At 52.8% G+C, this 27,528-nt stretch overlaps 1 protein-coding gene across 4 annotated transcripts in view; it reads left to right on the top strand.

The window, feature by feature from the left end:
• Positions 1–21,198, top strand: part of Arrb1 (arrestin beta 1) — a 77,608-nt gene extending 56,410 nt beyond the window's left edge. For 3 of the 4 annotated variants that reach the window (XM_076846632.1, XM_076846633.1, XM_076846630.1), the window contains exons 3-16: positions 348–408; positions 4,746–4,790; positions 5,474–5,670; positions 6,971–7,030; positions 7,865–7,932; positions 9,767–9,902; positions 10,686–10,770; positions 11,211–11,283; positions 13,194–13,331; positions 14,518–14,601; positions 15,725–15,748; positions 18,243–18,313; positions 19,067–19,118; positions 20,433–21,198. In XM_076846632.1, coding sequence (XP_076702747.1) covers positions 348–408; positions 4,746–4,790; positions 5,474–5,670; positions 6,971–7,030; positions 7,865–7,932; positions 9,767–9,902; positions 10,686–10,770; positions 11,211–11,283; positions 13,194–13,331; positions 14,518–14,601; positions 15,725–15,748; positions 18,243–18,313; positions 19,067–19,118; positions 20,433–20,544 — 1,206 coding nt within the window. In that variant the 3' untranslated portion in view covers positions 20,545–21,198. The remainder of the gene's footprint in view (positions 1–347; positions 409–4,745; positions 4,791–5,473; positions 5,671–6,970; positions 7,031–7,864; positions 7,933–9,766; positions 9,903–10,685; positions 10,771–11,210; positions 11,284–13,193; positions 13,332–14,517; positions 14,602–15,724; positions 15,749–18,242; positions 18,314–19,066; positions 19,119–20,432) is intronic. The other variant, XM_076846631.1, reaches the window with a different exon arrangement.
• The last annotated feature ends 6,330 nt before the right edge of the window (positions 21,199–27,528 follow it).

Raw genomic sequence — 27,528 nt, forward strand, 5'->3', positions numbered from 1 at the left:
ACAACCCTAGCCTCATCTCCAAACCTTTTAATTTTTTTTTTTTTTTTAATATTTGGAGACGGGTTTGGATAAATTGTTGAGCTTGTGATCCTCCTGCCTCAGACTCCTGAGTTGCTGGGATTACAGGTGTGAGCCACCACACCCAGCTGAACTTGTGATTCTTATCTAAGCCTCCCCAGTAGCTGAGATACAGGTGATTACAGGCATGTGCCACCCAGGCCTGATCCACTGTGATTTGAATAAGGGTTGGGGTTGGGTGTCTGAATCTTAGCAAATCCCAAGGTTTGCTCCAGGGCCTGTGCCCTCCTGCCCCTGCCTTCTAATGCACCCCTGCCTCTCCTCCCCAGCTCACCGTCTACCTGGGAAAGCGGGACTTTGTGGACCACATCGACCTTGTGGACCCTGTGGGTGAGTCCTGGAGGGCAGGGAAGGAGCCGGGTTGGTGGGATTTGCCTAGAGCTCCAGGGAGAGCCCTCAGGTCTCCAGAGGGCGTGCAGCTTCTTCTGAGCAGCTATTTTCAAGTGAAGCCACTCAGGGAGCTGTGGGAGGGACAGACGTGAGAAACTGGGAAAGAATCCTGATGTTGGGTGGTGGATAAGGGCAATGACGTCAAGGCTTACTATGCAGCTACAGTGAGAGTAGTTATCTTTGTTTTTCTGGAAGAGGAGAAGGAGATACGTGAGAGGCTTCATGACTTGCCCCAGGTCACAGAGCTAAGTAGGGAGAGGCCCCAACTGGGCCTCTGCAGAAACCCTTTGTTCTTGTTGCCTTCTGAGGGCATAGGGTAGGAGAGGGAGGGAGAGAGAAACCTTTTTGAGGTCTGTGTACCTGTGGGTCCTACCAGAGGCCGGGTAGGTGGCTGAAGTCACCTTCCAAGGTCTTACTCAGGTTCAGTGTTTCCCACACTCAGCCCTGTTGACATCTTGGTTCAGATAACTCTTTGTTGGTGGACTCTGTCCTGAGTGTTGCAGGGTGATTGGCAGCATCCCTGGCCTCTGCCCACTGAGTGCCAGGAATACCCCACACTCCAGTTACAATGATCAAAAACAACCTTAGATTTGCCAAGTGACCCCTTAAGGGGCACATCACTCCTGGTTAAGAACTACTGCTCAGGCTGGGGTTGTGGCTCAGTGGTGGAGCGTTTGCCTAATATGTGTGAGGCACTAGGTTCCATCCTCAGCACCACATAAAAATAAATAAATAGCCGGGCATGGTGGCACATGCCTGTGATCCCAGCGGTTTGGGAGGCAGAGACAAGAGGATTGCAAGTTCAAAGCCAGCCTCAGCAAAAGCGAGGTGCTAAGCAACTCAGTGAGACCCTGTCTCTAAATAAAATAAAAAATAGGGCTGGGGGTGTGGCTCAGTGGTCGAGTTCAAACCCAGTACCCTCCAAAAAACAAAAAGAATAACAAAAATAAATAAAGTAAAGGTATTGTGTCCATTTACAACTAAAAAAATACATATTTTTTAAAAAGAGCCACTGCTCTTGTTAGAAGATCCCTGGGCTCATTGTCTCTTTTCCCACAAGGGAAGGGAGAGAAGCCCAGAATCACCCCCATTTTATGAATAAACAAAGTGAGGCCAGATAGGTAGCTTTTTTTGTTTGTTTTGTTTTGTTTTAAGAAGGACATGAACAAAGTAATGCCCACGGAGCTAACAGGTTGTGAGTGTGGGGGATGGAAACTGCATAAGGCCGAGGCTAGGCGAAGAAGCTGGGATGTTCTGCTGCTTGGAACTAGCCCCAGAGAACGTGGCCTCTTGTTTTGGTCAGTGACCGAAAGACCTGACAAGAACAACGTTAGAGGAGGAAATGTTTATTTGGCACTCACAGTTTCAGAGGTCTCCATCCATAGATGGCTGACTCCCTGGCTCTGGGCCCAAGGAGAGGTGGAACATCCTGGTGCAAAGGTGTGCAGGAAGAGAGCAGCTCAGGATACGGCATCAGGAAGGAAAGGGGGAGAGAAAGAGAGAGAAAATATACCCCAAAGGGATATCCCTAGTCACTTACCTCCTCCAGCCACACTCCACTACCCTGCAGTTCCCACCCAGTTGATCCCGGTCAGTGGTTAGGTCAAGGTTCTCACAGTTCAATCATTTCCATCTAAACTTTCTCGCATTGTCTAATACATGAGCTTTGATGGGGCTACCTCCTGTCCCCCCACCCCCGCCCCTTTCTCTCTCTCTTTTTTTGGTACCCAGCATTGCACCTAGTGATGCTTAACCACTGAGCCACATCCCTAGACCCTTTTTTTCTTTTTTTTAGACAGGGTCTAAAAAAATTTTGAGCAGGGCCTCGTTAAGTTGCTGAGGCTGGCCTTGAACTTGCGATTTCCCGAGTCACTGAATACAGTGCCTGGCCAGGGGACACCTCATATTTAAACCATATCACCTCTTTGCTCTTGTCTCCAGGGGCTGTCCTGGGACCAGAGGTCAGGGAGGACCTGTGTGGCTCCTGAGCCAAGAGCAGGGTTCATAGAGGGGCAGGTTTCAGCTCACCAGGGGCAATTCCTTGCAGACACAGGGACCCCTGTGCCAGAGGAGTGTGAACAGGCCCGGCAGCTTCTGGGAGGCCAGCTCAATCCAGACCTCACCCTTTATGTCCTGGGGCAGAATGACTCCACTCTTCCTCCTAAGCCAGGTCTGGGGGCTGTGTTTGGTGTCTTCGGAGGCTCAGTGCTTCCTCCTGCCAATTGCATCTTCTCCCTGAACTGGCCCCTGAGAGCCTGTGATCAACTTTGGGCCATTATTTCTAGAGGACTCTGTGAGCTCAGAGCTGAGCAGCCCTGTTGAGGACAGCAGCAGAGGCTGGAGGAGGGCAAGGGCAGGAGGGGACCAGCTCCCCAGAACATGCAGTCACCTGAGAGCTGTCCAGCAGGTGTTTACAGAGCACCTACTTTGTTCTGTGGGGACCCAGAGGGTTCTGGGGTGCTGTCCAGGGTTGATCGCATGACACACAGTAAGAAATGCTTTGCCCATCATGACGTTTTCCTCTGGCTTGATCAGATAATATCCTCCCTATGTTCCCCATCAAACCTGGATGCTGGTTCAAACCTGGCCTGAATCAGGGACATTTGTCTTTTTTCATGGGTGTGAACACTGGGGATTGAACCCAGGAGGACTTTACCTGTGTTATATCCCCAGTGCTCTTTAGTTTTTATTTTGAGACAAGGTCTCCATAAGTTGCTGAGGATCTTGCTAACTTGCTGAGGCTGGCCTTGAACTTGCAATCCTTTTGCTTCAGCCTCCCAAGTTGCTGGGATTGTAGGCCTATGCCACCGTGCCTGGCCCAATGGGATATTTATGACCTTCCCCTGCCTCCAGTATCTGCTCCCAGGCCTCAAAGCCATGCCTTCCTCTGCCTGCCTTGGCCTATCCCTTAGTCATCCAGTAGATAATCCTTGCTTGTCCTTTGAGACCTGGCTCCAGCCTCTCTCCCTAGGGAGCCTTTCATGACACCCCTGGTGGGGTGAGCTGCCCTCACTGGGGCTCCCTATGTACTGATTATCCACTGAGCCCTGGTGTCCAGTGCAGGACATAACACAAAGGACACATCACCACGAACAGAAGGAAGATGCCTGGATAGGGTGGGGGATGAGTTGGGCATGCACTGACCAGCTGTCCCCAGGACCTGCCCAGGATGGGCTGGACTTTGGCCTTCCACTTACTTCCCGTTAAGTCATCTGAGATTCCCAAAGGGTTGGCTGTGGGGGTGACATGGGCTTGGGTGGGTAGTGTCTCAGAGTGGGTGGAGAGTGAGAGAAGGTTTAGGGAGAGATGGGCTGGGGATGCCAGGCAAGGAGATGACCCCGAGCCAATGCTCCTGGCCTCCTGGAGTGCTGGGCCAAGAAAATGTCCTCTGTGTCCAGCTGGGCACTCCACTTTAAGAAACGGGCTGGAGAGGGACATCAGGACACATTCCATACCCTCTGTCATGCTCATGTGTGCTGGGCTCTAAGCACTGTCCACACATGACACATTTCACACCTGTGCACATTGACACAGACCACCCACTTGTCCTCGCGTGGATCACAGTCCCGGATCCACAGATCCCAAATCTAGAATGCTCCGAAAACATAACTCTGTTCTCAACTAACTTTGATATCGAGTTCATCTATCATCAAACTGAGGCTGAACTGATGTGAGGCCTTCGTTAGTCTTACGTGTCACTTCACGATGGGGACATGTTCTGAGAAGGGCATCACTATGTGATCTCGTCATTGTGGGGTGTTATAGTGTGCATACACACAAACTAAGACAACCACTGTGTCACTAGGTAGTATTATCTCAAGGGACCGCCTTCTAAGTGGGGTCCTCTGAAAAGTTACATGGCATGTGACTTTATCTGTGCTTCCCTGCAGAGGTATTCCTGGCTTCCCTAGCAGGTGTCCATCCCACAGGGAGAAGTATCTAAAATACAGAACATGTATCATATTGCCTCACTACAATTCAGAACTTCTGAATTTCAAAGTGTACCTGGCCTACAGGTTTCAGACCCACAGTATTCTTAAGAAACAAATGAAGAAACACAAATGAAGTAGCCTGCCCAAAGTCAATGGCTGGGCTGTTGGGCATTCTGGGTGGACAGAGGGTGGGCACAGTCGGGAAAAGACTGGGCAGTAGAGTGCCACCCACTACTGCTGGCCTTCCGATTTCCTATGCTTTTGGAAGGAGAGGTGGCTGGTATGGGTGGGTGTTGGGGAGGGAGGCCAAGTTGGGAGGGTCTGCTCACTCTCTGTCTCCTCCAGATGGTGTGGTTCTGGTGGATCCTGAGTATCTCAAGGAGAGGAGAGGTAGGTTGTGGCCCACCCTGCACCTGCCAGGGTTTCTTCCCACCAACCTCAGCCAGGGTCTTCCTGACTGCCAGGCAGGATATTGGCTAATCTAACTGCCCCTCCCTGCCCATCTCACTGGTCCCGTTCTGCAAGCTCCCACATAGGTGCTCTTGCCTCCTCCAGCTTGGGCAGCCCTGCCCATGCCCAGGCTAGAAGACCTTATCAGCACCCGAGTACTTTTCTTATACTGTGTCATGATGGTGACAAGGCTGGGGTGCCGAGAGGGCAGGAGTTAGGGTCTTCTTTCACAGAGGAGAAAGCGGAAGAGATTGTGCCCAGCCAGCAGGGAGGCAGGGCAGGGGCTGGGCTGGGCTGAGACCCTGTGTCCTGGCCCCTGCCCTGCACTTGCTTCTCGTGCTCTGCCAGCCCCTGACCCCATCAAACAGTCCATGACCTGTGACCCTCACACATGAGAGTGGGATGGGGAGGATGGAGCTGGCTGAGCAGGCAGCCCTACTTCCTCCTGGGGGCCAGCCATGGGCCATCCTTCCAGGTCTTGAGTAACAGCCCCTCCAAGGGACAGAGCCCGCCCGCTCCATGGGAGCTTGGGACAAGCCTGTGGCCTCCAGTCGACACTCTCGGGGGTGGGTGGGTGGGTGCGGCCCTCCTGGCCCCTCCTTAGTGCTTCTTGCTCCCCACAGTCTATGTGACACTGACCTGCGCCTTCCGCTATGGCCGGGAGGACCTGGACGTCCTGGGCCTGACCTTTCGCAAAGACCTGTTTGTGGCCAACGTGCAGTCCTTCCCGCCGGCCCCCGAGGACAAGAAGCCCCTGACGCGGCTGCAGGAGCGCCTTATCAAGAAGCTGGGCGAGCACGCCTACCCCTTCACCTTTGAGGTCAGGGACTGCCAGCCCCACCCGGGCCCCGGTCCAGAGGGGCCGCCTCCAGGAAGCGCTCAGGGTGGGCACATGGGGGCAGCGGGGGCAGCCGCTCTGTGTCACCCAGTTCCCCAGGGTACGCTGGGACCTGGGGCACTGTCACTTACACTACCTGGTAAGTGTCTCTTCTCCGGCCACTGCTGGGGGTGTCACCTTTACCTCTGGGCTATTCCTCGGACCTTCCCAAGCCTGGGTCACTGGCGGGAGAAAGGGGGGCCCAGAGGTGGCTGAAGAGAAAGAGCCCTGGGTTGTGACAAGGTGTTCCCCCTCAGGTTGGTTGCCAGTATGCCCAGTGTCGACCCAGCTCCCGGGGGTGGGGTGGGGGTGTAGGGGCTGTACCTCTCTGTCCTGCCTTCTTTCAGTTCTGAGATTCCAAGGTTCGCATTTCACAATTTCTGTCTCTGATTCTGTGCATCTTCCCCGTCCCATGAGCGGTTGAGAATGGAGGGGGGGGGGCACAGAAGCATCTTTTCATGTAGATGTATTAGTTTCCTTTGGTTGCTGTCACAAGTGACCACACATTGGTGGCCAACCAGTTAAAATGACACACATTCATGACCTTACCTACCATTCTGTTTCCACGGGGCTAAAACCAAGGCGTGGGCAGGGCCATGTCCCTTCTGGAGGCTTTAGGGGAGCGCCCATGCCCTCGGCTTCTCCAGCTTCACATTCCAGGGAGGCTGCACACACTCCTGTGCTCTTGGTCCCCTTCCTCCACCCTCAGAGCCAGCAATGGTGCCTTGAGCCTTTCTCTGACCTTTACTCTTGCACAGACTCTTCAGCTTCCTCTTCTGTGCTCATGGCTCTCATGAGTACATTGGGCCCACCTGGACAATCCAGATGCTGTCCCCATCTCAGTGTTCTTACCGTGATCACATCTACAAAGTTCTCTTGTTGTATAATGTAACATTGGTCACATGATTTGGGGATTAGGGTGTGGACATCTTTCAGGAGCCACAGTAGACATCATGGAAACACCTTTCTCAACCATTGCTGCGAGGAGTGGGTTGGGCCAAACCCTTTAGATGAAGAAAAGTCCTTGTCTTCACTGGAGGGGCCTCTGGCCCTGTATGGTGCACGGTTCTGATGGGGGAGATACAGCCTATTCCAGGGTCCCCTAGTCTGGTGGGGGCAGTTGTCCTGTCCTTGGGCCCTGGTTGGATGAGTGTGTGTGGGAGTGTGGGAGTGTCAGGGATGTGGAGACACGGGGAGGGACAGTGGTAGATGTGACAGATGGCTGATTCTGTCTTCTAAACAGATCCCTCCAAACCTCCCATGCTCTGTGACGTTGCAACCAGGGCCTGAAGACACGGGGAAGGTAGGTGCCCCCTGAAGGCATCATCTCTCTGGGTCCAGGAGTGTCATGCTCCCAGGTCCCTGGCATTCTCCCAGGGAGGTGCTGGACATGTAGAACCACCCTCCTTGTTAGAGACTCCTATGGTCTAGGTCTGATTGATCCCTCCTGGGTCAACCAGTCTCTTCAGACCAGGTTGCGGATATAGTTAGCCTCACCCTGACATCCTGTGATATGTCCCCCTCACTGATCCTATTATTGGCTGCAACTGGACCAAAATGTTCTGAGGATCTACCCCTGGCCTCACAACCTTGTATGGCGGTGCAATCACCACTGTTCCTCACAGAGGAAACGGAGGCTCAGAGAGAAGCCATACCTGCAGTGCCCCAGGCCCCAGACCTCCAAAGCAATTTCTTTATCTGCCAGGCAGAGATAACAGGGTGTGTCTTTTCATGTTGTTAGAGGGCTGGGGGAGACACTGGAGCAGGGTCTGCATATAGTAGGTGTCCCCGGGCAGGGCTGCCTACTGTCATTTCTGGGCAGCTGCTATGATGAGGACAGCCAAGGGGCTGAGGCTGGAGTCCAGGGAGAAGGACCTAGACACACTGGTCTGGACTCCTGGTGATGGTGGAGTCAGGAATAGCTCAGTGGGAATGTTGGTGGAGTAGGCAGCTGCAGAAGGGGGCAGTGCCGTCCGGGGGCTGAGTACAAGGCTTTGGCGTCATACCCAGGAGTTGTGGGCTGCAGGAGCTTAGCATCCCTTCTGGTGTCCTGGTTTGTAAAATGAGTGCAGGCTGGCTGTGCCCTGGAGACCCTGCCTCTTCCAAGGCCCTGGGGTCAGCTCTGCCTCCTCCACAGGCCTGTGGTGTGGACTATGAAGTCAAAGCATTCTGTGCTGAGAACCTGGAGGAGAAGATCCATAAGAGGTGCGTGAGGCGCTGGCTGTGGAGAGGGAGGGGACAGAAGGGAGGGGCAAGTCTGAAGAGAGCTAAGTCACAGTACCTGGAAATTTGCATGGAGGGCTGCACACTCCAGTCTCGGAGCTCTGGGAGGGCACTCTGGAAGGCAGGCAGGTCATGGAAGGCTTCCCGGGGAGGGTGGCCTCAATTGCTCTGGCTCAGGATCCGCTTCTCCTTTGCACCACTGCACCAGTTCCCTCCCTCATCTTCCTTCCTCTAGTCTCATCCTCTCCAGACTGCTGGTCTTTTTATTTTTGGAAAAGAAAAAAAAAATCCTAAATTCAGATTGTGTTCAACGCTGAGCAGGATGTCTGCAGGCTATCATTTCCCAGTTTTCTTCCTGGGAGGGGATCAGTAGGAAGTGGAGTAAGTGTGTCAGTAGGGGCCTCTAAGCAAGAGAAAGAAGTGGGGAGAGCGAACCCATGTCTCAGAGAAGGGAATGCGCTCTCCTGAAGTCCCTATAGAGAGAACCCATGTTGGCAGCCAAAACAAAGCTGGCCCTGACTTCATGGATGCCCCTCTTGGGGTCAAGTCCTGTTCTGCTTCCTGGCCTGACAGACCTTAGCCAGCAACTCTGATGCCACCACATCCAAAGCCTGTTCCTACAGGAGCCTGGCACCAGCTAGGCAGCCTTTCTAGGGAGTGGTTCAAGTTTGCCACCTGGTGGCCACAGGGTGTACTACAGGTGTTTCCATCAGCAGCCCTGGCAGCTCACGGGCATGAGACTAGAACCTTCTCCCTCACTTCATTGTCCCCCTTTTTCCTCCTAAGACCTGAGACTAGAGGGAAGGAAGGGTACTGTGGGTGTGGAAAGGAAATTGACCAGAACAAGGGAAAGGAGGCAACACTGAGAGCCACCACTCTCATCCCACTACCAATGGGACCTTTAAGTCCACACGAAATGAAGAAGTGCACACGGAAGACTTACTAGTGATAATGGGATAGTAGCTATCCTTTCTCAAGGGCTGACTAGGTGCCAGACATGCTCCGCGAGTGCTGGGCAGCTGTGGACTGGCTTAGCCTTCATAGCAGGCCTGAGGGGTGGGTCCTGCTATTGTCAACATTTTACAGTTGAGGCGGCTCAGGCTCAGTGCAGTGACTCAAGGCCACACAGTTAGGGAGAGGAGGGGTAGGAGTGTGACCCCGGCTCTCTGGTTCCCGGGGGTGGAGGTGGCTTGTGGCTTGTCTGAGCAATGCCAGCACTCCCTGCATGCCACAGAGATGGCCTGAGTCCCCATCCCTTCCTCAGCTCCATGTGTCCTCACTTCCTCTCGGAGCTCTGTCACCCTCACTGAGCCCCCCATCTGTGGGCCTCCGCCCCCACACTGAGGGTCCCCTTTCATTGTCCTGCAACCCTCTGGCTGAACCCCACACCTCCCAAGCCCCTGTTTCTTCCTGGGATCCATCCTCTGAGCATGTTTTACTTAAAGGGCCTTCACTCCATGGCAGGCACTGTCGTATATGCTAAAAACATAGCAGTAAACAATTTAGACAAGTCTCTGTCCATAAGGAGCTTATACTACTAGGTGACATGAGGAGGCAGGAGGTGAAAGCAGTTCCTTTCTTACCATCCTCTTGGGTACCAAGACACAGACCCAAATGAGGTGCTTCCATGGAGTGGCTCAGGGACAGAATGGGGAAGGATGGAGTGGGCCAAGTGGTGACAGTCTAGGTCAGCCTCTCTAGTTAGTTGGCAGTGGGCGCCCTGGCAGCCTCTTAAGTAGGAGAGGGATGTAGAGGTTGCAAAGAAAGGGGATGAGGCAGGTGACCCTGGCATCTTTCACTCCACCCTTTCCACCAGGAATTCTGTGCGTCTGGTCATCCGGAAGGTTCAGTATGCCCCGGAGAGGCCTGGCCCCCAGCCCACAGCTGAGACCACCAGGCAGTTCCTCATGTCGGACAAGCCCCTGCACCTAGAAGCCTCCCTGGATAAGGAGGTATGAAGCTTGGGTTTAGCAGGGGTGGGGCTGTTCCACAGGGGCCCTTATATCCCACTGACTCCCTGCAAGCCAGTGGTAAAGGTAAAGAGGGGTACAGAGGGGCCCGTAGACTCCCTGCCATAATCTCGCCTAGCCCTAAGCTATGAGGCAGCACCTGACAAAGGCGGGGGACTCTAATCCAGCTGATTGATACCTGCTCTGAGTGCAAGGGGCTTCTCCTCGAGGCATGGATACCCCCTTTCCCTGCAGGCAGCTGCAGGCAGATACCTGGGACAAGATGTGGGTTGAAGCCCTGCAGTGAGAATTCAGAGCTGATTCCCTCAGGGAACTGGGCAGCCCTTCCTCTCCTTCCCAGCTCCTTCCAGAGCCTCCTGTGTCCAAACTGTTGATCTGGCAAGGACTTGAGACATTCCCTAGTTCAACCCCTTGCTACTCAGGGTAGATGATATGGAAGAGACTTTCAGAGGCTTCGACAACCTGTCCAATATCACATGTTATTATATTATAGTTATTATAGTCATCCTTACTGGTGGCCAGGACAGGACTGGTGCTGGGAATACACCTTCTAATTCAAATACCTCTCAATGGTCCCACAAGGGAACTGAAAGCTAATATACTTGGTGGCTTCAATGCTATATTTGCATTAATGGGAATGGCTGAAGCCCTTGGGGCAGTTGTCAGAATAGCTTAGATTTGAGGAGCTTGGGAGGGCGGTTTCTCCTTTCCCTTTACCTAGAACGTTGGTGTCTTCCCAACCAAGGCTCTCCTTTCTTCTCCCAGATCTATTACCATGGAGAACCCATCAGTGTCAACGTCCACGTCACCAACAACACCAACAAGACAGTGAAGAAAATCAAGATCTCGGGTACCTGGGGGAGAGGGTCAGCTTGGGGTGGGCAAGAGGGGATCCTTCCAAGAGTTGGCGGGGGTCACTAGAGGCTCTCCTCTTGTCATGATCCTTGAGATAACTACTGCCAAAGACTTCTGAAGCCTAGGGCCTGCCCTGAGCCAAGAGACCCTTGGAGGCTGGTGCCTCAGGCTGCTCATGGCCAGTTCAGGCCATCCCTTATCTCAGGTTTCCTGGGCCCTGGACATGGCTGTCCCTACAGGGATGACCTTTGGCTATGGAATGAAATGAATATTTCAGAGGCTACATTTTGGGTGGAAGAAGGCGGTAGTGTCCTACAAATTCTCCCAGGTAGGCTCTGGTCGTTACCCGGAACTGAGCATCCCACCTCAGGCAGCTGGGAATACCCCCTGGGCTGGGCCCCCCTGGTTCATGCGCCCTTCTGCCTCCTTCCCTAGTGCGCCAGTATGCGGACATCTGCCTTTTCAACACAGCACAGTACAAGTGCCCCGTGGCCATGGAGGAGGCTGAGTAAGTGAGCGCCCGCTGGGCCTCGGGAGTGTGGGGTTGGGTGGCAGTCCAGTCACAGGCCCAGCTGCTCTTCTCCACCTGGCGGAGGGCTGGGCCTCGGCCTTCCTTGCCACTCAGAGTAGATGATGTGGAAGAGACTTTCAGAAACTGTCCACCTGATTTAGTGAACAGTGGTAGAGCACTTGCCTAGCGTGTGAGGCACTGGGTCCGATACTTAGCACCACATAATAAATAAATAAAATAAAGGTATTGTGTCCATCTATAACAAAAAAATAAAATTAAAAAAAAAGAAAATGTACACTGCAGTCAAAAGACTCCATAAACCTTGAACAACAAAACAAGAGCTAAGGAGTGAAAGGAAATTGGGTTGTCGAGTGAGAATAATGACAGTGTACCAGAAACCTGGGTGGAAAGGAGAAACTTTTGCTCTGAGCTCCCTGAGAGCTGAGGCAAAGGCCCTGGGTATACAACTTTTAGTAATCCCCCTCATTGGGTAAAAGGGGTATATGTGGGAGGGTACAGAATAATTGTCAAGAAAACAAAAAATGTCCAGGTTTGAGGAGAGCTGCTACGGGTGAGCATGGAACTTTGTCCCAAGTTTATTGGCAGATAAGATGCGAGGAGAGATCTCAAGAGAGGCATCTTATCTAGAGGAAGTGGGAAGTGAATACTCCCAAAAGAAGACACATCTTTTTTTTTTTTTTCTTTTGCTCCTGGTCTTTGGGAGTGGGGTGGCAATTGCATTGTATGTAGTTTTACATATATGGGGATATTTATTCATATATAATTACAGTCAATATTTTTTGCAACTTAAAGACATTTTAAAAGTTGGTGTGGCCTGTATGGTTGTGCACACCTGTAATCTCAGCAGCTCTGGAGGCTGAGGCAAGAGGATGGAGAGTTCAAAGCCAGCCTCAGCAACTTAGCAAGGCCCTAAGCAACTCAGTGAGACCCAGTCTCTAAATAAAATATTAAAAAGGGCTGGGGATGTGGCTCAGTGGTCTAGTGCCTCTGGGTTCAATCCCTGGTACAAAAAAAAAAAGTTATTATGTGATCTCGGAGATAGTTTTTAATGTGACTGTGCTATGAGTAGATCAAACATTCCCTCTTACTGGTTATTTCTTCTACCCACTATTGATAGAAAAAAAAAAAAAGCCGTGAGGCCTAGAATCCTGGTGAAGGGTGCAGTGAGGTGACCCAGAGCCAGAGCACCCCATATCCCCAGAGGGACACCCTCAGCTCTGCCAATGTGCACAGGAGCGCAGGGTAGCCAGTGGGGACAGCAGGACGCTGCTCCTATGGATGGCCTGCCTGGTCTCTTTCCTTCCTGCGGAGGCCTGTGAGGTGGGGACTGCTACTGTCCTAGTATGACGGTGGGGAGATGGACTCAGAGAGCGGTGACCTGCTCAGCTCATGGATCTGACAAGAGGCTGGCTCCAGGGCTGGCCGCTGTCATCTGCTGCACCCCTGCTGTTTTCTTGAAAGGGGGAGGGAATGGAGCAAGCATTAGAAAAAACGGAACAACCCAAATACCCTGCACCATGGCTAGATGTGCCGTAAAGCAAGCGAAGTTTTCATTGTGTAACCTGGGTGGGGGGTTCATGGTGTCCAGTGGCTTCATTTATGGTTGCAGGTAGCTGTTATTTTAAAGGTAAATGTACTGCGTAGTGCTGTGCTGTTTCTCCACCCCAGGGTCCCTGCTGGGTATGGCATAGATGTGCCTCTTTTTGGTGGCTGTGGTCTCTCTGCCAGAGCCAGGCCTAGCCCAAGTGTTCTCTGCAGTTGGGGAATGGAGCGTTGGCAGAGGGAACTCGGGGCCAGGCCGTGCTAGATGTCCTAACTGGGTTGGGGCACAAGGCTGGGATTGGCTGTGGGTAGGGCCACCTCCATACCTACTTCCCTTCTTTCAGTGACACTGTGGCACCCAGTTCGACGTTTTGCAAAGTTTACACGCTGACTCCCTTCCTGGCCAATAACCGAGAGAAGCGGGGCCTTGCCCTGGATGGGAAACTCAAGCATGAAGACACGAATCTGGCCTCCAGCACCCTGTGAGGACCTGCCCTCCTGGTCTCGGGCTCCTGCTGCTGTCCTTAGTCCCAACTGTCAAGGAAAAGGCTCAGGCTGCCCTCTTCCCTCAGCCTTGTCTGTGGCCTGTCCACAAAAGCTTGAGTGGTCAGGGAGGCTGTCCCGCTTTACCCACCCTCCTGGGGGGGACCCGGAGGACAACACAGGCCACTAGATCTGGCTCATTCGGTCTGTGCCAGCCCTGGTAGTTGGTCTGGAGGAGCAGCCTGGAAAGGCTTCCTGCCAGAGGCAGCAGATCCTGACCTGGTGTCCTCAGTCGGACAGGTGTAGCCTGAGGCCAGCAAGGCCAGAGGGAAGGAGGAACTACTAGGAGGGCCCCAGCAGAAGGGGGACTGGAGAGCTCAGGACGGTGAGCTGGGTGGACCAGACATGGCGCATCCCTTCAAGTCAGGGACCCCTGGGCCGTCTGTCACTACTGCCCCGTGGGTATCACTGAATCCTCCAGGTCACCCTGCTGTAGCAGAGCCTCGGGGACTGGGGTGCCTGTTGCACCCTCCCTGCTGAGCCCTGCCCCCTGGCTGGGCTCCAGCCTGCCTCTGCACCCCCTGCCCTCCCCTGCTGCCAATCCAGGCTGCCCTTGGACCAGCCTCTCTTCCTCACGCCCTGCAGAGGCTGCCCACTGACCTCCAAGATTCCCACCGGCTGCTCTACCCTGGCTCTAACCCTACCTGTCCTCAAGACTTTGTCAGGGCACCAGCCACCTCCTGGAGATATCCTTTCCTGACCCTTGCCCGCAACTGCCCCCAGCCTCTCCAAATTCCCAGTTCAGCCCTTTCTGCTCACAAGTTACTGAGCACTAAACCGTGGGTGGGAGAAGCTGGACTCATTAGTGAGGAGTTAGAGCCCTGCCCCTCACAGCCTTGCCAGACACTGGCCACGCAGGGGTGGGGAGCTTACCAAGCACACAGTGAGGGCTCTCACCTCCAAATCTGGAACTCGGGGCTCCAAGTTCCAGCTTCCTAAGGGTAGAGGTCACCTTTTCTCACCTCCGCTGGGACCAGGGTGGGCCACTCACTGGGCTCCATTGGACATGGTAGCTGAGTGGCCAGGAGAGGGATGGACAGTGCTGTCCTCCACCGTATCCTGCCACCTGCAGTATCTCACCCATCAGAGAACCCTGTGGATCAGCTTCCCTGTATCACCTTGCAGGTTGAGGGAAGGCGCCAACCGTGAGATCCTGGGGATCATTGTTTCCTACAAAGTGAAGGTGAAGCTGGTGGTGTCTCGGGGCGGGTGAGTGTTCTAGCCCAGCCCAAGAGCCCAAATGTGGAGGGGCCCGCAGCCCCCTGCCCCATTCCTCCTGTTGGACTTTTCAGCTGTATCTCTTGTGGAGGAGGAATGGGGAGGGAGGACTTCTGTTCTTTTCCTCCTTTCTGTTCCTCTTCTCAACTCCTTTTCCCTCTCCTCCAGTGGCTCTGGGCCGTCCTTCCCCGTCCCGTCTTTTTCCCACTCTCTTGTCCTCTTCATGGCAGGTCAGGACCTTGTGCTGAGTACTGTGCCTGGCCCAGGAGGGAGAGCAGGTCCTAGAGGGCACCACGATGCTCACACACCTCCAGACAGAGCACCCACACCACTCTTGCCCAGGCTGATCTGCTGGGAAAACAGCCAAAGGGGCTCAGAACCCCTGAGCTGGATTGGGGATTTGCTAGCTCAGCTGACTCCCATTTTATAGATGGGGAAACAGAAGTCCAAATGGTTCCTGAACTCTTCTCCTTGAGCCCTGGGTCACGGGCTGGGTGCTGGGGTCCCAGTAGTGGACTGGATATATTTCCTGTCCTACAGTATATAGTTAGGTGGGAGCTTAGAAAAAGCTCCCATTGCCCCATATATTGGGGTACATATTATAAATCAAGTATTAAGGCTTCTAATTTGTTAAAGGAATCCCCCCCCTTAATTTAGGTCATAAATGTCTATGGAAAGATTGAAAAAATGAAATAACATTAGACATTGAGTCTCTTTATTATTAAAATAATGACTCTTTGCAGGTGGCAGTGTGTAATACTGACTGTACATTATAGGACCTCTCTAAATCCCAAATCCCATATCATGTGACCTTGCAGGACCCACAGTTTTCCATATGCTTCCGGATCCCCCAAAGTCTTCCTTCTGCCTTTAGCTATTCCTGACAGGGAGGAAGAGCTCCTTTACAGAGGAGGATCCTGGGGCCCACCTCGGCCCCTGGGCAGGTAGATGCCACATCAGTCTCCCTGAATGAGCAGTCAGGGCGTGCAGGGGTCGGGGGTGCGTCCCTAGGTCCGTCTGCTCTGCGGGGCAGCAGAGGAGGTGAATAATGTGTTTTTTCTTCCTCTCTGCACTCTCTCCTGACCACTCCTCCTGCCTCCTCTGGCCCACCCAGCCTGTTGGGAGATCTTGCATCCAGGTAAAGTCCCTCCTTCATCCTGCTTGAGCCACCTCCCTGGAGGGCCCAGAGACAATTAGCCTAACTGGTCAGGACCACAGGGCACTGGGTTGAAAGGAATCTAGTGGTCATTTCAGGACTTGGGACCAGGTGTGTGCTGGGCTAGACCTTTCTCTAGGGATGAGGGAGACATGGCCTTTCCTTGAAACCTTGCCGTGCTCTTTCATCCCATTCCAGTGACAGGGACCTTTACAGACAGCAGTGATCTGGGGAGTGGCCACCAGCAGAGCTGACTGAATTCTAATCACCTGATTTATAGGCTGTTTAGGAGAAATGCAGGCCTCGTGGCTTAGAAACTTCTACACTAATGAGAACGAACTGCTGACTGTGTGTTGCTAAGGACAGGTCCTCAGAGATCCAATTTTGTAGACAAGATTCCCTTGTAATTTGGTTGGATGGATTTAACATTCCAAAAATGCCCCCAACATAGCCATTTGGCTTCCCATCACAAGACGGCAGTGTCACCTGTCCTAAGAAATCTTGGTCTAGTTTGAGAGATGACAATAATTCAATTTAGTTCTGTATAATTTGGCAAAGACTTTCTGAACCTAGACTTGTGCCCAGCTTTATGCTGTTCTCCAAAGTCCCAAAGAGGAGTCAGAAGTGTCCCTTTTCCTATCCCTTATGTCTTGGGGGAAAATTAAGGTCCAGATCCTTTCAGCCATATCCTATGTGGTCTCCATGAAGGCTGGCCAGTTCAGTCTTCCATTCACTTCCATCTGATGGCTCACTCTTTCAAGTGAACACTTTGGAAGCAAAAAACAAAACAAGCCCCCCTGCCCCCTGCCCCCCCCCCCCGACACACACACGCAAAGCAGAAAGGAAAGGAAAAAGCCAATGAAAAAGAAAGAGTCTTCAGGAGGCTGAGGCAGGAGGATGGTGAGTTCAAAGCCAGCCTTAGCAAAAGCGAGATGCTGAGCAACTTTAAATAAGATACAGAATAGGGCTGGATGTGACTTGGTGGTCAAGTGCCCCTGAGTTTAATTCCCAGTACCCCCTGCCAAAAAGAAAAAAGAAAGAAAGAAAAAAAAACGTCTTATAAGACCCTCACGTTGCCAGGCAGTTATACATGCCTGTATTCCCAGCAACTCCAGAGGCTGAGGTGGGAGGATTGCAAGTTCCAGGCCAGCCCCAGCAACAGTGAGACCTGGTCTTGAAATAAAAAATAAAAAGGGCTGGAGATGTAGCTCAGTGGTGGAGTGCCCTGGGTTCAACTCCTAGTACCAAAAAAAGAAAACCCAAAGCAAAAGGCCCCTGTGTTCCCATGGAGGGGAAGTACATGGAGGCTCACACTTCACAGTTTAACCAGATCTTTTACCTACAACGTCTGCTGGAAATTCCAGTGCTTCTAGAAGGTAGGCATTGTTCTCCCATGTTTCCATATGAGCTCAGTGGGACTCAAGGCTGTAAAGTGCTCCACCATTGAGAGGGAGGCTGGCAGAGCCTTTCTGATTGCATAACTTGTTCCCTGACCATTCCATTCTCTGTCCCTTCACCCTTCCCAGCTGCCTTGAGCAACAAAACCAATAAATGTGGCTATGCCTGGAGGCACTCAGGGTTTGGGGGGTGTCCTAGGGTGATGGCACCCAAGCTGAAAGATACCTTCAGGGCTGCTTCTGTCAGTCTCAATTCTGCTGTTGTCACAGTAGTTAAGGGAGTGAATTATGGAGCCATCACTTACTATTAATAGTTGTATGTAAGAGACTTTAATCTCCTTGTGCCTCAGTTTCCCAATCCATACATTGGGGGTAAATGATAGGGTTGTTATAAGGATTAAATGAGTTTCTCTAAGGAAGGGGCCTAGAACAGTCCTTGGCACAGTCATGCCATGCAAATGTCTGCTTTTATTATTCGGTCAGGAGCAAGGAAGAGAGGCCTTGTCAGAGGCACTGCCGGTGGTCAGTTCTTCCCGGTGGTCAGTTCTTCTCCATAGCCCCTCCCCTCCATCTTTCACAAGGCTTCCAGACTCTATGCATGGTGTAGATAGCCCTAGCCCTGGGCCTTCATAGCGCTACATCCAGATTTCACAGTGCCAGGAGCTTCTTAAGGCATGGAGAGATGAAGCAAGGGCAAGTGGGGTCCCATCCAGGAGTTGGGAAGGGCAGTGTCAGGGAAGGTTGGGGTGACTATGGTGATTTGAGGTGGGTAAGGTCCCAGAGCACTGCTAGAGCCACCCCATGACCACAGTGCACACTGCCCGGAGTACTCCTTTCCCACCCCATATCTGCTGCCGGCCCATGGAATCCAGGGATTCTTCTCAGGACAAGGGAGGTTTCTATTTCCTTCTGGAAGCAGGACAGCAGGTCTCCTAGTTCAACTCCCGAGAGACAGATGCTCACCGGAAGTGTGGTGGATCTCCCTCTAACAGCTCTCCCAGTTCTCAGAGGGACAGGGGACTGGGGCTCACAGCCTGAGGCTTGGCCCAGGGCTCACTGTGTTTGGGTCTGTGTTTCAGCGATGTGGCTGTGGAACTGCCCTTCACCTTAATGCACCCCAAGCCCAAAGAGGAACCCCCACATCGGGAAGGTAAGCAGGCCCTGTGGGTCATTGGGGTGGGGGGGATTCCAGAGAGCTAGTTTCCTCCTCCACCATGTTACCCCCTCATCCTACGTCCCTCTGAGCTAGCCTTCAGCCTAGTGTCACTCTTTCCCAAGCTCCCCAGGTCTTTTGTGGGGCCCACCACTCATATTTGCTTCTGATCTGCTAGGAGTCAGTGAGCCCTGGCTCCTGCCCTCTGTGGGAGAGAAAGAGAGGAAGCTCATTGCCAGGCCTCCAGGGAGGGGCTAGAAGTCGGGGAAGGAGCCACACAGATGAGATGACCTGTTGATATAGCATTTCCCTTTTAAAAAATTTTTTCCCCAATTGATAACGGAGTGTTTACACTTCTTTGGATCTAAGGCTGTTTCCCTTGAGGCAGACTACGTGTTGCGTATGCAAAGGCAAACAGTGGTCCCACGATTAAACTGAAATGTGAAATGTCATTGATTTTTTACACTCCAAATTCAGAGAGGTTAAAATGTGAAAAATAAACAAAAGCAACAAAACCCCGACCCTCTTAGAGAAACTCATGCAAGCTGGAAATGAATCTGTCATGTTGGAGACCTGTCCCGGGAGCACAGGGTCAGAGGTTCAAATCTGCTGGGACTGCCTTTAAGATGATTTGGGGTGTTTCAAGACCTGGGATGAGCTCCGTTTTGCGCCCCCCACCCCCACCCATCTTAGCCGGCCTGTCCCCAACTCCACACTAACCCCCGGGCACCTTGCCCTCATTGTGTTCAGTTCCAGAGAACGAGGCGCCAGTAGACACAAATCTCATAGAACTTGACACGAAGTAAGCCAAACCCTGCCTGCGGATGTTGGGGGGCGGGCCCGGGGGCGGGGCGGAGGGTCATTTGCATATATGCTTATTAACCCCTGAGGAGCAGCTGGTCTAACCCCGTCTGCTGAGAGCCGCCTCTGCTCGCCTCTTCAGCAACCCGCTTGCCTGCATGTGACTTGAAGGACCCTCCGTGCCTGTTCCTCTTCCTCCTGCCTTGGTGGGGTCTGTCTTCCTCCCTCGTCCTTGCACGTCCGTCCGTCCGTCAGTCCGTCCGTCCATCCACAGCGCCTGCTGGCCTCACAGGGCTGGTCGGGGCCCTGGGCTTGGCTCTCCTCCCGGCCCTCACCAACCCATGGAGGCAGACTGAGGGGTGGGGAAGGGTCTGGGTCCCGTTGCATCTGACTCCTGAGGACCCACCAGTGCAGATTTCCCTGCAGTGAAAGGCCTTCCTTGGTGGCACCGGACAGTGGCTGGCGGGGGAGGACCTGGGCCTGCTGCAGGAATCATCTCCAGGGCCAAGCAGCTTTCTTGCTCCAGCTGCAAAAGCCACCCTCCCTTGTACCCCAGGAGAAATGTGGGATATGGGGACTCCAGTCATACCTTGAGGATGATCCATGTGGCTGGCTCCATGGGGCAGGGGACATTTTGTGGGTCCCTACCTGGTCTTAAGTGGCTGGCTTTTATGGCAGAAAGGAAGCAGCCCTTAGTCCTGCACCCTGCTCAGATACCCCTTCCGCTACCAGACTTCCTCTGCCCCTGTGTAGATTTGCTAGCTCCCCTATCCCACCCCCTCTCCTACCCAGGATCCCTGACGGCAGCATGTGAGTGACACTTTTCTGGAGAAAGGGCCTTTGTGGCTTTCTCTCCATTAAGCCAGCCCCACTGCTCTCTGGAATGCTTCCTAGGGGTAGTTTTTTGGGTGAGTGGGTGGGTTTCTTGGGCTTGCTCTTGAGGGATTCATATTACACTGTGAGGATGTGGTGGTCTGGCCTATCATGGTGGGATGATTTCTACCTCTGCCACAGAACCACGCTACTCCCTGTATTTGACATACCTCCACCCCCTCTAGAGTTAGGGTCCTTTCCTAGGCCTTAGGCACGAGAGTCAAGTTCATGACCCTCCTGGCACTTTTCAATTTCTCCAAGTCGAGTTGTGACTATCCCCAGAGCCTTTCTGCCCCAGGTTGGCCCCAGAGGCCAGAGACCTTGGGGAGTGTGGTTCTGTCCTGGGTCCCTCTGTGTCACATGTGTCAAGCCTGTGGATATGACCTCTCTCCTTCTCCCTGCCCTTGCTAGCATGCCACGTTGTCCTTGTTTCTCTCTGCAGCGATGACGACATTGTGTTTGAGGACTTTGCTCGCCAGAGACTGAAAGGCCTGAAGGACGACAAGGAGGAAGAGGAGGATGGCACCGGCTCTCCACACCTCAACAACAGATAGACTGGCGGCCCGTGCCCAGCAGCTCCGGGCCGCTCTCTTGCACTAGGATGCTTACTTGTCTTCTTCCTGTTCTGGTTTCCCTCCCCTTTGTTCTTCCAATTTCAACTAGGGGACCCCAAGTGGTCTTCCTGGTCACGGTGATGGACCTCTGGCCTCAGGATTGGCCCCACATCACCATGCCAACAGTGCACCACCTTCACCTCTCTCTGCGGTCACCGCTCCACCCCACCCTCTTTTCATGCTCATTCCCACAAAGGCCACCACAGCCCTGGCCTTGGGATTGGGCTTGAGATGGGGAGTGGGAAGGGCAGGGTGGGGCTGGAGGGGCTCTGTCGTGATGGGTGTGAGGGCTCGGAGGAGTGGGCATGAGGGCTCAAGACACGTGAGAAGATGTCCCCAGTTCTACCTGGTAATGGTTCTGGCAGCTAAAAGATGACTATATTGAAGGCCACCCCCTCCCAACTGGAGGGGCAGAACCATGGATAGCTTCTCAATGCCTTTTTGCAGTTTGGACCCACCAAAGACCTCTCCCCCTCCACCTTTCTCCTTGTCCTGTGTCCCTGTGTCTGATAGTGGCATTGGTGAAGCTCGTGAGCTCATAGACCCAGGAGTGGAAAAAAGCAACGAAATGACTTCCTTACCAGCAGACACCTAGATGGAGGCGAGCCGTGTCAACTAGCCGGTTTTCTTTGGGACTTGTCAGGATGAGCACCTTAGCTGCCTTGTGTTGTGGTGGTGACGGGGGGACTGGGTTCTCACATGCACAAAGGTGGGGCTCTTCAAGCACCAGCCCCTGCAGAGGGAGTTTCTGATGGGGCTTGCAGAGGTGGGCAGAGGTGGGAAGTTGAGCCTCCCCTTCTGCCTTCCTTCGCAGACTTAAGACTTTTTTATCACCAGGATCAAGGTGGGAGGTCCAGGGATAGCTGGGGCCACCAGCATCCCCCTCTTTCTCCCTGTAGTCTTCCATGACTAGGCTGGGTTGGCCCTACAGGTGGGGAGAGTGGCCACTGTCAAAGGCAGTCCTTCCCCAGAAGGTAGCAGGCTCCATCAAGATGCCTTCCTGCAAAGGGAAAGAGGCTATGCTTCTTTCCTTGGGGAATGGAGACCCTAGTAGTTCCCAGTGTCAAAGGTACCTAATACCCATTGGCTGGTGTTGGTGTGATTGAGAACTGGGGCCTTTCCCAGGGCAATGGGGCAGACATAGCCATAAGTGGCAAGTATTGAAAGGTATCCTTGTCTGGTCTTTAATGCTAACTTGCTGTATGAGCTTAGGCAAGTTTGTTCCCCTCTCTGGGCCTCAGTTCCCCACTGGAAAACCCAGGGACTTCTGGCTTTGAAAATTTGTGAACATTTGAGCTCTGGTCTGCTGGGTGGAGCCAGGGCCGCTTCCTGTTCCATTGGCTTCTAGAGGGGATTCACAGACCTCAGAAGCAGCAGGACCCAAGAGAGCTCCTGTCCAAACTCCAGGCCTAGGAAAGGCCCTTTTTGGGCCTCCGGGGTGTCACCTGATGTCAAGCCTTGACCATAGCCTGCATGAACTGCTCTGCCCTAAGCCCTGGGTTTGCTGAGACTTGATGGGGGGCTTGTGATAGGGCCTGCAGGGCTTCACAGCCCCCGGAGGATGTGGGCAACATGAGGTTTACCAGGCAAATATACTAATTAGCAGAACGAGGGGGATTCCTTCTCAATTTCTGCTTACTTCTGTCTTGGCTCCATATTTTCCTGAAAAGGGAGACAACACGATTTTTTATTCAAGTTGGATCCCAACTCTTTCCAACCCAGCACCTCTGGGGATGAGCTGCACAAACCTTTCCCCATGGTGAAATGATGGTCATTAGCCTGGCCCCATGTCTGCTAAATCTCATGAATGCTTAACTCAAGGGACCTCCTTCCCAGGTCAGAACCAGGTCAACTGGGGGCAGTCACATTATCCAGGCCAGTCCCATGGTCCTAGCAGCAGGTGCCCCAGGCATCCAGCCCCTGCTGGAACTGGGTCGCTGTGGAGCTGGACGCACAGAGCATGTACCCTTCAGTGTCTTCCTTTGAAACTTGGGGCTGGTACAAGACCCTTTAGCATTGGGGGTAACCTCTCCCCACAAATATCTTTTCCCCCATCCCTAACATATGCACACAAAAATTTTGCCAGGCTGGTTTTTGAAGCTTCCTGCTCTTCAAAATCACACTTGTAGGGATTTTTCCAGTGTTAATTGAAACTTCTCCAGCTGCAGGGGAGTACCAGGGCGCTATCTTTTTGCTCTTTGAGCCAGGACTGCACAAGGACAATGGTAAAGTGTAGTTGAATTCAGCTTCACCATTCTTTGCTGACAGTTTCTGTGCTCTATGCCCAGCCTTGGTGGCACAGAGATGGGTCTATCCCAGTCTCTGTTCCTGGCCAGGGGAAATTCACAAAGGCATTGCATCCAGGGCTGGTTCATATAGTGCCTTGATGTGAGTTAGAACACAGTGTCCTGCCAGAGGGACTCAGAACACAGCAGAATGCACAGTCCTCTGAGTGTCACACAGGTTGGATTTGGTTCCACTTGCCTATTGGCCAGGTGCCCCTCTCCTCAGCTTTGTGCTGCAGCCCTGAGAGACACAGGCCAAAGCATTTCTGTGGTCTCTTCTTGAAGAGGAGGACCCATATCATCTTTCCAGGTTTCTGGTCAGCTCCAGACACCATCACTGAACTCAGCACCTAGACATGACCCAGTACTTCTCTGCAAGGCCCCTCTCCATCCTGGAGTCAGTCTGGCCAGGTGACACCTTGGAGTGATAGTGGGGGTGGGGGAGCCTTACTAGGCCCCAGGACCAACCCACAGTACTGGCCCTTGTTATGCCAAGTGTTTGAGGCCTCTACCTGCCAAGCAGCCCACTTCCCAGTGGGTCATGGGGCTGGCAGGATGATGCCAATCTGGGCAGGAAGGAAGAACTTGGCCTGGGTGAAGCTGCACAAAGCAGAGGGCCAGCTGGGCTTCCTCAGCACCCAACCCAGAGAGGAGTTCAGTCTTGGGAAGACAAGGACTGAGTCCTTTGGCTGGACCCCAGGGCCTTCTCGGCCTCAAAGCCCAGAAAAGCTAGAGTGGGCTTGCCCTGGTTCTGGTCCAGCTGGCTCCCACTCATCAGCGGAAGCAATGCCAGGGCTGAACAGTGCCCAGGGCTGCTTCTCAGGCCTGGCTGTTACCAACCAGTTGGGTTGCCTTGAGCAAGCCCCACACCTTCAGTCTCGGCTTCCCTAACTAAAATGGTACAGAACTTCCTTCCCTGCCTGACTCAGGACATGGCTGTGAGATGAAAACCAGTGGCCCACGCTCTATAAGTTGCAAACAGCCACCAGGTGTGACCTGCAACTTCAAGAGCACGACCCAAGGTCACACAGGAAGTTAACTGCGCGCCAACCCACCCCCCGCTGGTCTTCATCTCTGGCCCTGCTTCTCACTTAGGTAACTGTCAACCAGAATGAGATCAGCCAATTTGGCCTTGGTGACCCAGCTGAGAGGGAAATGCAGACACTATTTGGAAACACCATGATCACCGACATGCAACCAAGACAGAAAAGATGTGCATGTTTTCAGTGATTGGGGAACAGGGGGGTTCTTGGACCCTTCCAGGCCTGTAGTCACCCACATCTCCCACCTCTCAGATCCCACAGAGGTCAAGAAGGCTTGGTACTGAACCCACCATTGCTCTGTAAAAGAAATCCAAGGGTGAGGGGAAATAGAAATTGCCTGCTCCTGGCCCTCAAAGTATAAGGCCCATTCAGGATCAACAGAGCTTCCTGGTGACACTTGAGGGCCCTGGGCCCAGGGAAAGCCCAGATCTCTTGCCCTGAGCCCTGAGCCCCGGCTGATCCTCTCCCAGTGGTTTCAGCAGCCCAGAGAGGCAGCTTGCCTCCTGCCAGTGCCAAGGGCCTGGGTACGCCCTACCCATCCAATCTTGAACTCTTTCAGGGTCCAATCTTGAACTCCTACAGGGTCTCATGGATGCAGGCCTATGCCTGTCCTGACATTTTTCTTTTTAAAATCAATAGGGACCAAAAGAGGCTCCCTACTCCTCCCTCATACAGCCTGCCTGGTGCAAGCAGCGCCGTCTCCTTTCCCTCCCTCCTGGACTGAAGAAGCCCCGCTGTGGGGCAGACCCCACCTGGCTGCTCCTGCAGGCTCACTGCACAGTAGTGAGAGGCCATGTGGAAGGGGGTGCACCCTCCCCCAACATTCCCTCCCAACTTGTCACCCCAAAAGGGAAATCAAAGCACAGGTCCCTGGGACCCTTGATCCGTAGACACTGATAGTGGCTTTCCAGCCAGTTCCACAGGGTACCGTGGAACTCCCACAGGGCCTCGTCAGCAGCTCTACGGGAGGAAGGTGGGGGCAAAGGCTGAGTCTCCAGCCCTCCCCACTTCCCACTTCACCAGAACAACTCTGCTTTTATCTCTCTTGCCTGTTGTGGATTCACTTTAAAAAATTTTGTTTTGAAGAAAAACTTCAAACCACCATTCTGAGGTTTGATCTTAGACCAGCAAGCACAGAGTCTATCCTTGCTTTTCATGTTGGCATGGCTCGGGCTTTCCAATACAAACTGTTTTCATATTGGAGCTTGGGTCCCAGACCAAGGCCCAAGTGTATGCTTACACACACGGGTGCACGCGCAGACACATTTCATGTTTTATTTTGTTTTTTAACCAACCCACCCTGAAGCTCTGGCCTGGGTTTGACTTGGGCAGGGGCTGGTGATCAGAGAGGTTGGGGCTTGACCTAGGCCACATGGGAGACCATGGAGCAAGGGAACAGGCCCAATCCCCAGCCAGGACTCTGTCTCCACCCCTGTGTGACACCCCACTTCCCAGCCCAGGCCCTCAGGATGCCAGGAGGATCAGGGTGACCGGAGAAAGAGAAGCTAGAGCCAGGTTCAACTACATACAGTGAGGGAGATGGACACCCAGGTTCACACAAAGACATATTGAATGAGGACTTTATGACAAAAGTCTCTTCCCTGAGGCCAGGAGTCCCCCAGAGACCTTTCAAGCACCAAGTTTCCTTGGGTAATTCCAGTAGGATTCTATTACCACAATTGTGGCCAACCAAGCATGTGGACAACAGGAGATTTTGTGCCCCAAAAGAGGCTGGCCCCCTCAGGAGGTCGCCTGAATTCTTTCTCTGCCTACCTGCCCCTCTGCCCAGGCCCCTCGTGGGCACTCAGTAGCAGGTGGGTACTTTCGGATCAGCCCTTGGCACAAAATCCCACCTCCCAGGACATTCTAGATGTGAATGAGAAGCTCAGGGCACTGCAAGCCACATGGCATGGGGGAAAGAGAGTGCCATCAGATACTTTATGTTCAACCTGTGCCCTTGGAGACCCTGCTGGCCTCAGTTTCTACATGTGTAAAATGGGGCCAGTACCAGGCTGTGCTCACCTTCACAGGGATTATTGCAAGGGCCACGGGGAGGCGTGTAGGCAAGGGCATAGTTTGAAGTGGTAGCATATGAGAGACAGGTGCCTTACAAACTTGGGGTGAGGTCCTGTCCTGGGTGGCCGATCTGCAGAGCCCCAGGGAACAGGTGCAGAATGTACCGTCCCCCTGGGCAGCTGTGCTCAGCAGTGAGGTCTGGTCACAGATGCTCTAGGACTACCTCTTCCTATGAGGGAGCATGTGAGTCCTGGGCTGGGGGAGGAGGGGTGGCTGGGTGGGTCTCCAGGTCTGTGGCCCTTCTGTGAAGTGACTGTCGGTTATTCTGTGGCCCTCTCACTCCTGGATCCCTCCAGGTGAATCGGCTGCACCTGTGGCATTCCTTAGTTCGTCAGATAAGTTATTCCAGTTTATTCAACTCCAACAGAACAAATGAACAAGAGAACCACAAGGAGGAGGCCAATAAAGGTCTTTTGTGACAGAAGATGCTGCTGTCCTTTTATTTCTGTCTCCTAAGTCCCTGGCAGGACAGAGAGCAAACCTTGTCCTACTGCCCTGGACAAGGTGTGGTGCCTTCATCCCTTGTCTGGCCCCAACTCCAACCTGGTCCTTATATCTGCTTCTGCTGCCAAGAACTTCCTTCCTGTCCAGTCCTGTCATTGTCCAGCATGGGAGAAGCTGCTGAGCCTTTGATCCCTCTCAGAACCCACGGGACGCCATGGCCCTTGGGTGAGACCCTTCTTCTATCCTTAACTCCACTGCCCTCATTTGGAGTCAGTCCTAAGCCCTGCCTTAGCTCTGGCTCTTGTTCTTTTCCCACCTCTTGTTCTTCCTGGACTTCTTCCTGAGGTAACTTCAGGTTTTGAAGCCTTCCCTGCCACGTAGGCTAACAGAACACATGGAGAAATAGGGATCTGTGTGAGGAAGAGTTCACATTTTTTCCTGGTACTGGGGATTAAAGCCAAAGGTGCTTAATGAGCCACCTCCCCAGCCCTTCTTATTTTTCATTTTGAGAAAGGGACAGGGCCTCATTAGGTTGCTGAAGCTGGCCTCGAACCTGTGATCCTCCTGCCTCAGCCTCCTGAGTTGCTGGGATTACAGGCATGTGCCATCGTGCCCAGCAGGCCGATCACCTCTTGACACAACAATAACAACAAAATCAACATTGTATAGAGGATTATAACAGGATTCAGAGTCTACACAATATAACTTTTACAATGTCCAGAACACAACCTGAAATTACTCAACATACAAGGAACCAGGAAACTAGTGACAGAAAACTAGCCTCCATCAACAGATGCCAACTTAGGACTTAGAATTCTGTTTCAAATTATCACAAAAGACTTTGAGGTGGCAATTATAACTTGAAATGGATGGGACAATCATTGTTTACAGCAGAGAGATGGAGACTTAAAAAAATATAGAAATTTTGGAATTGAAAAATGTAATACCTGAAATAAAATATTCACTGGATGGATTCATAGTAAAATGGAAGTGGTAGAGAAAAGATTTAATGACCTTGAGATAGATCAATAGATGTTATATCTGGAAAAAAAAGAAAAAAAGTTGAAAAAATGAAC

Source organism: Callospermophilus lateralis, chromosome 2, assembly GCF_048772815.1.
Source record: "Callospermophilus lateralis isolate mCalLat2 chromosome 2, mCalLat2.hap1, whole genome shotgun sequence".
Lineage (NCBI taxonomy): Eukaryota > Metazoa > Chordata > Mammalia > Rodentia > Sciuridae > Callospermophilus > Callospermophilus lateralis.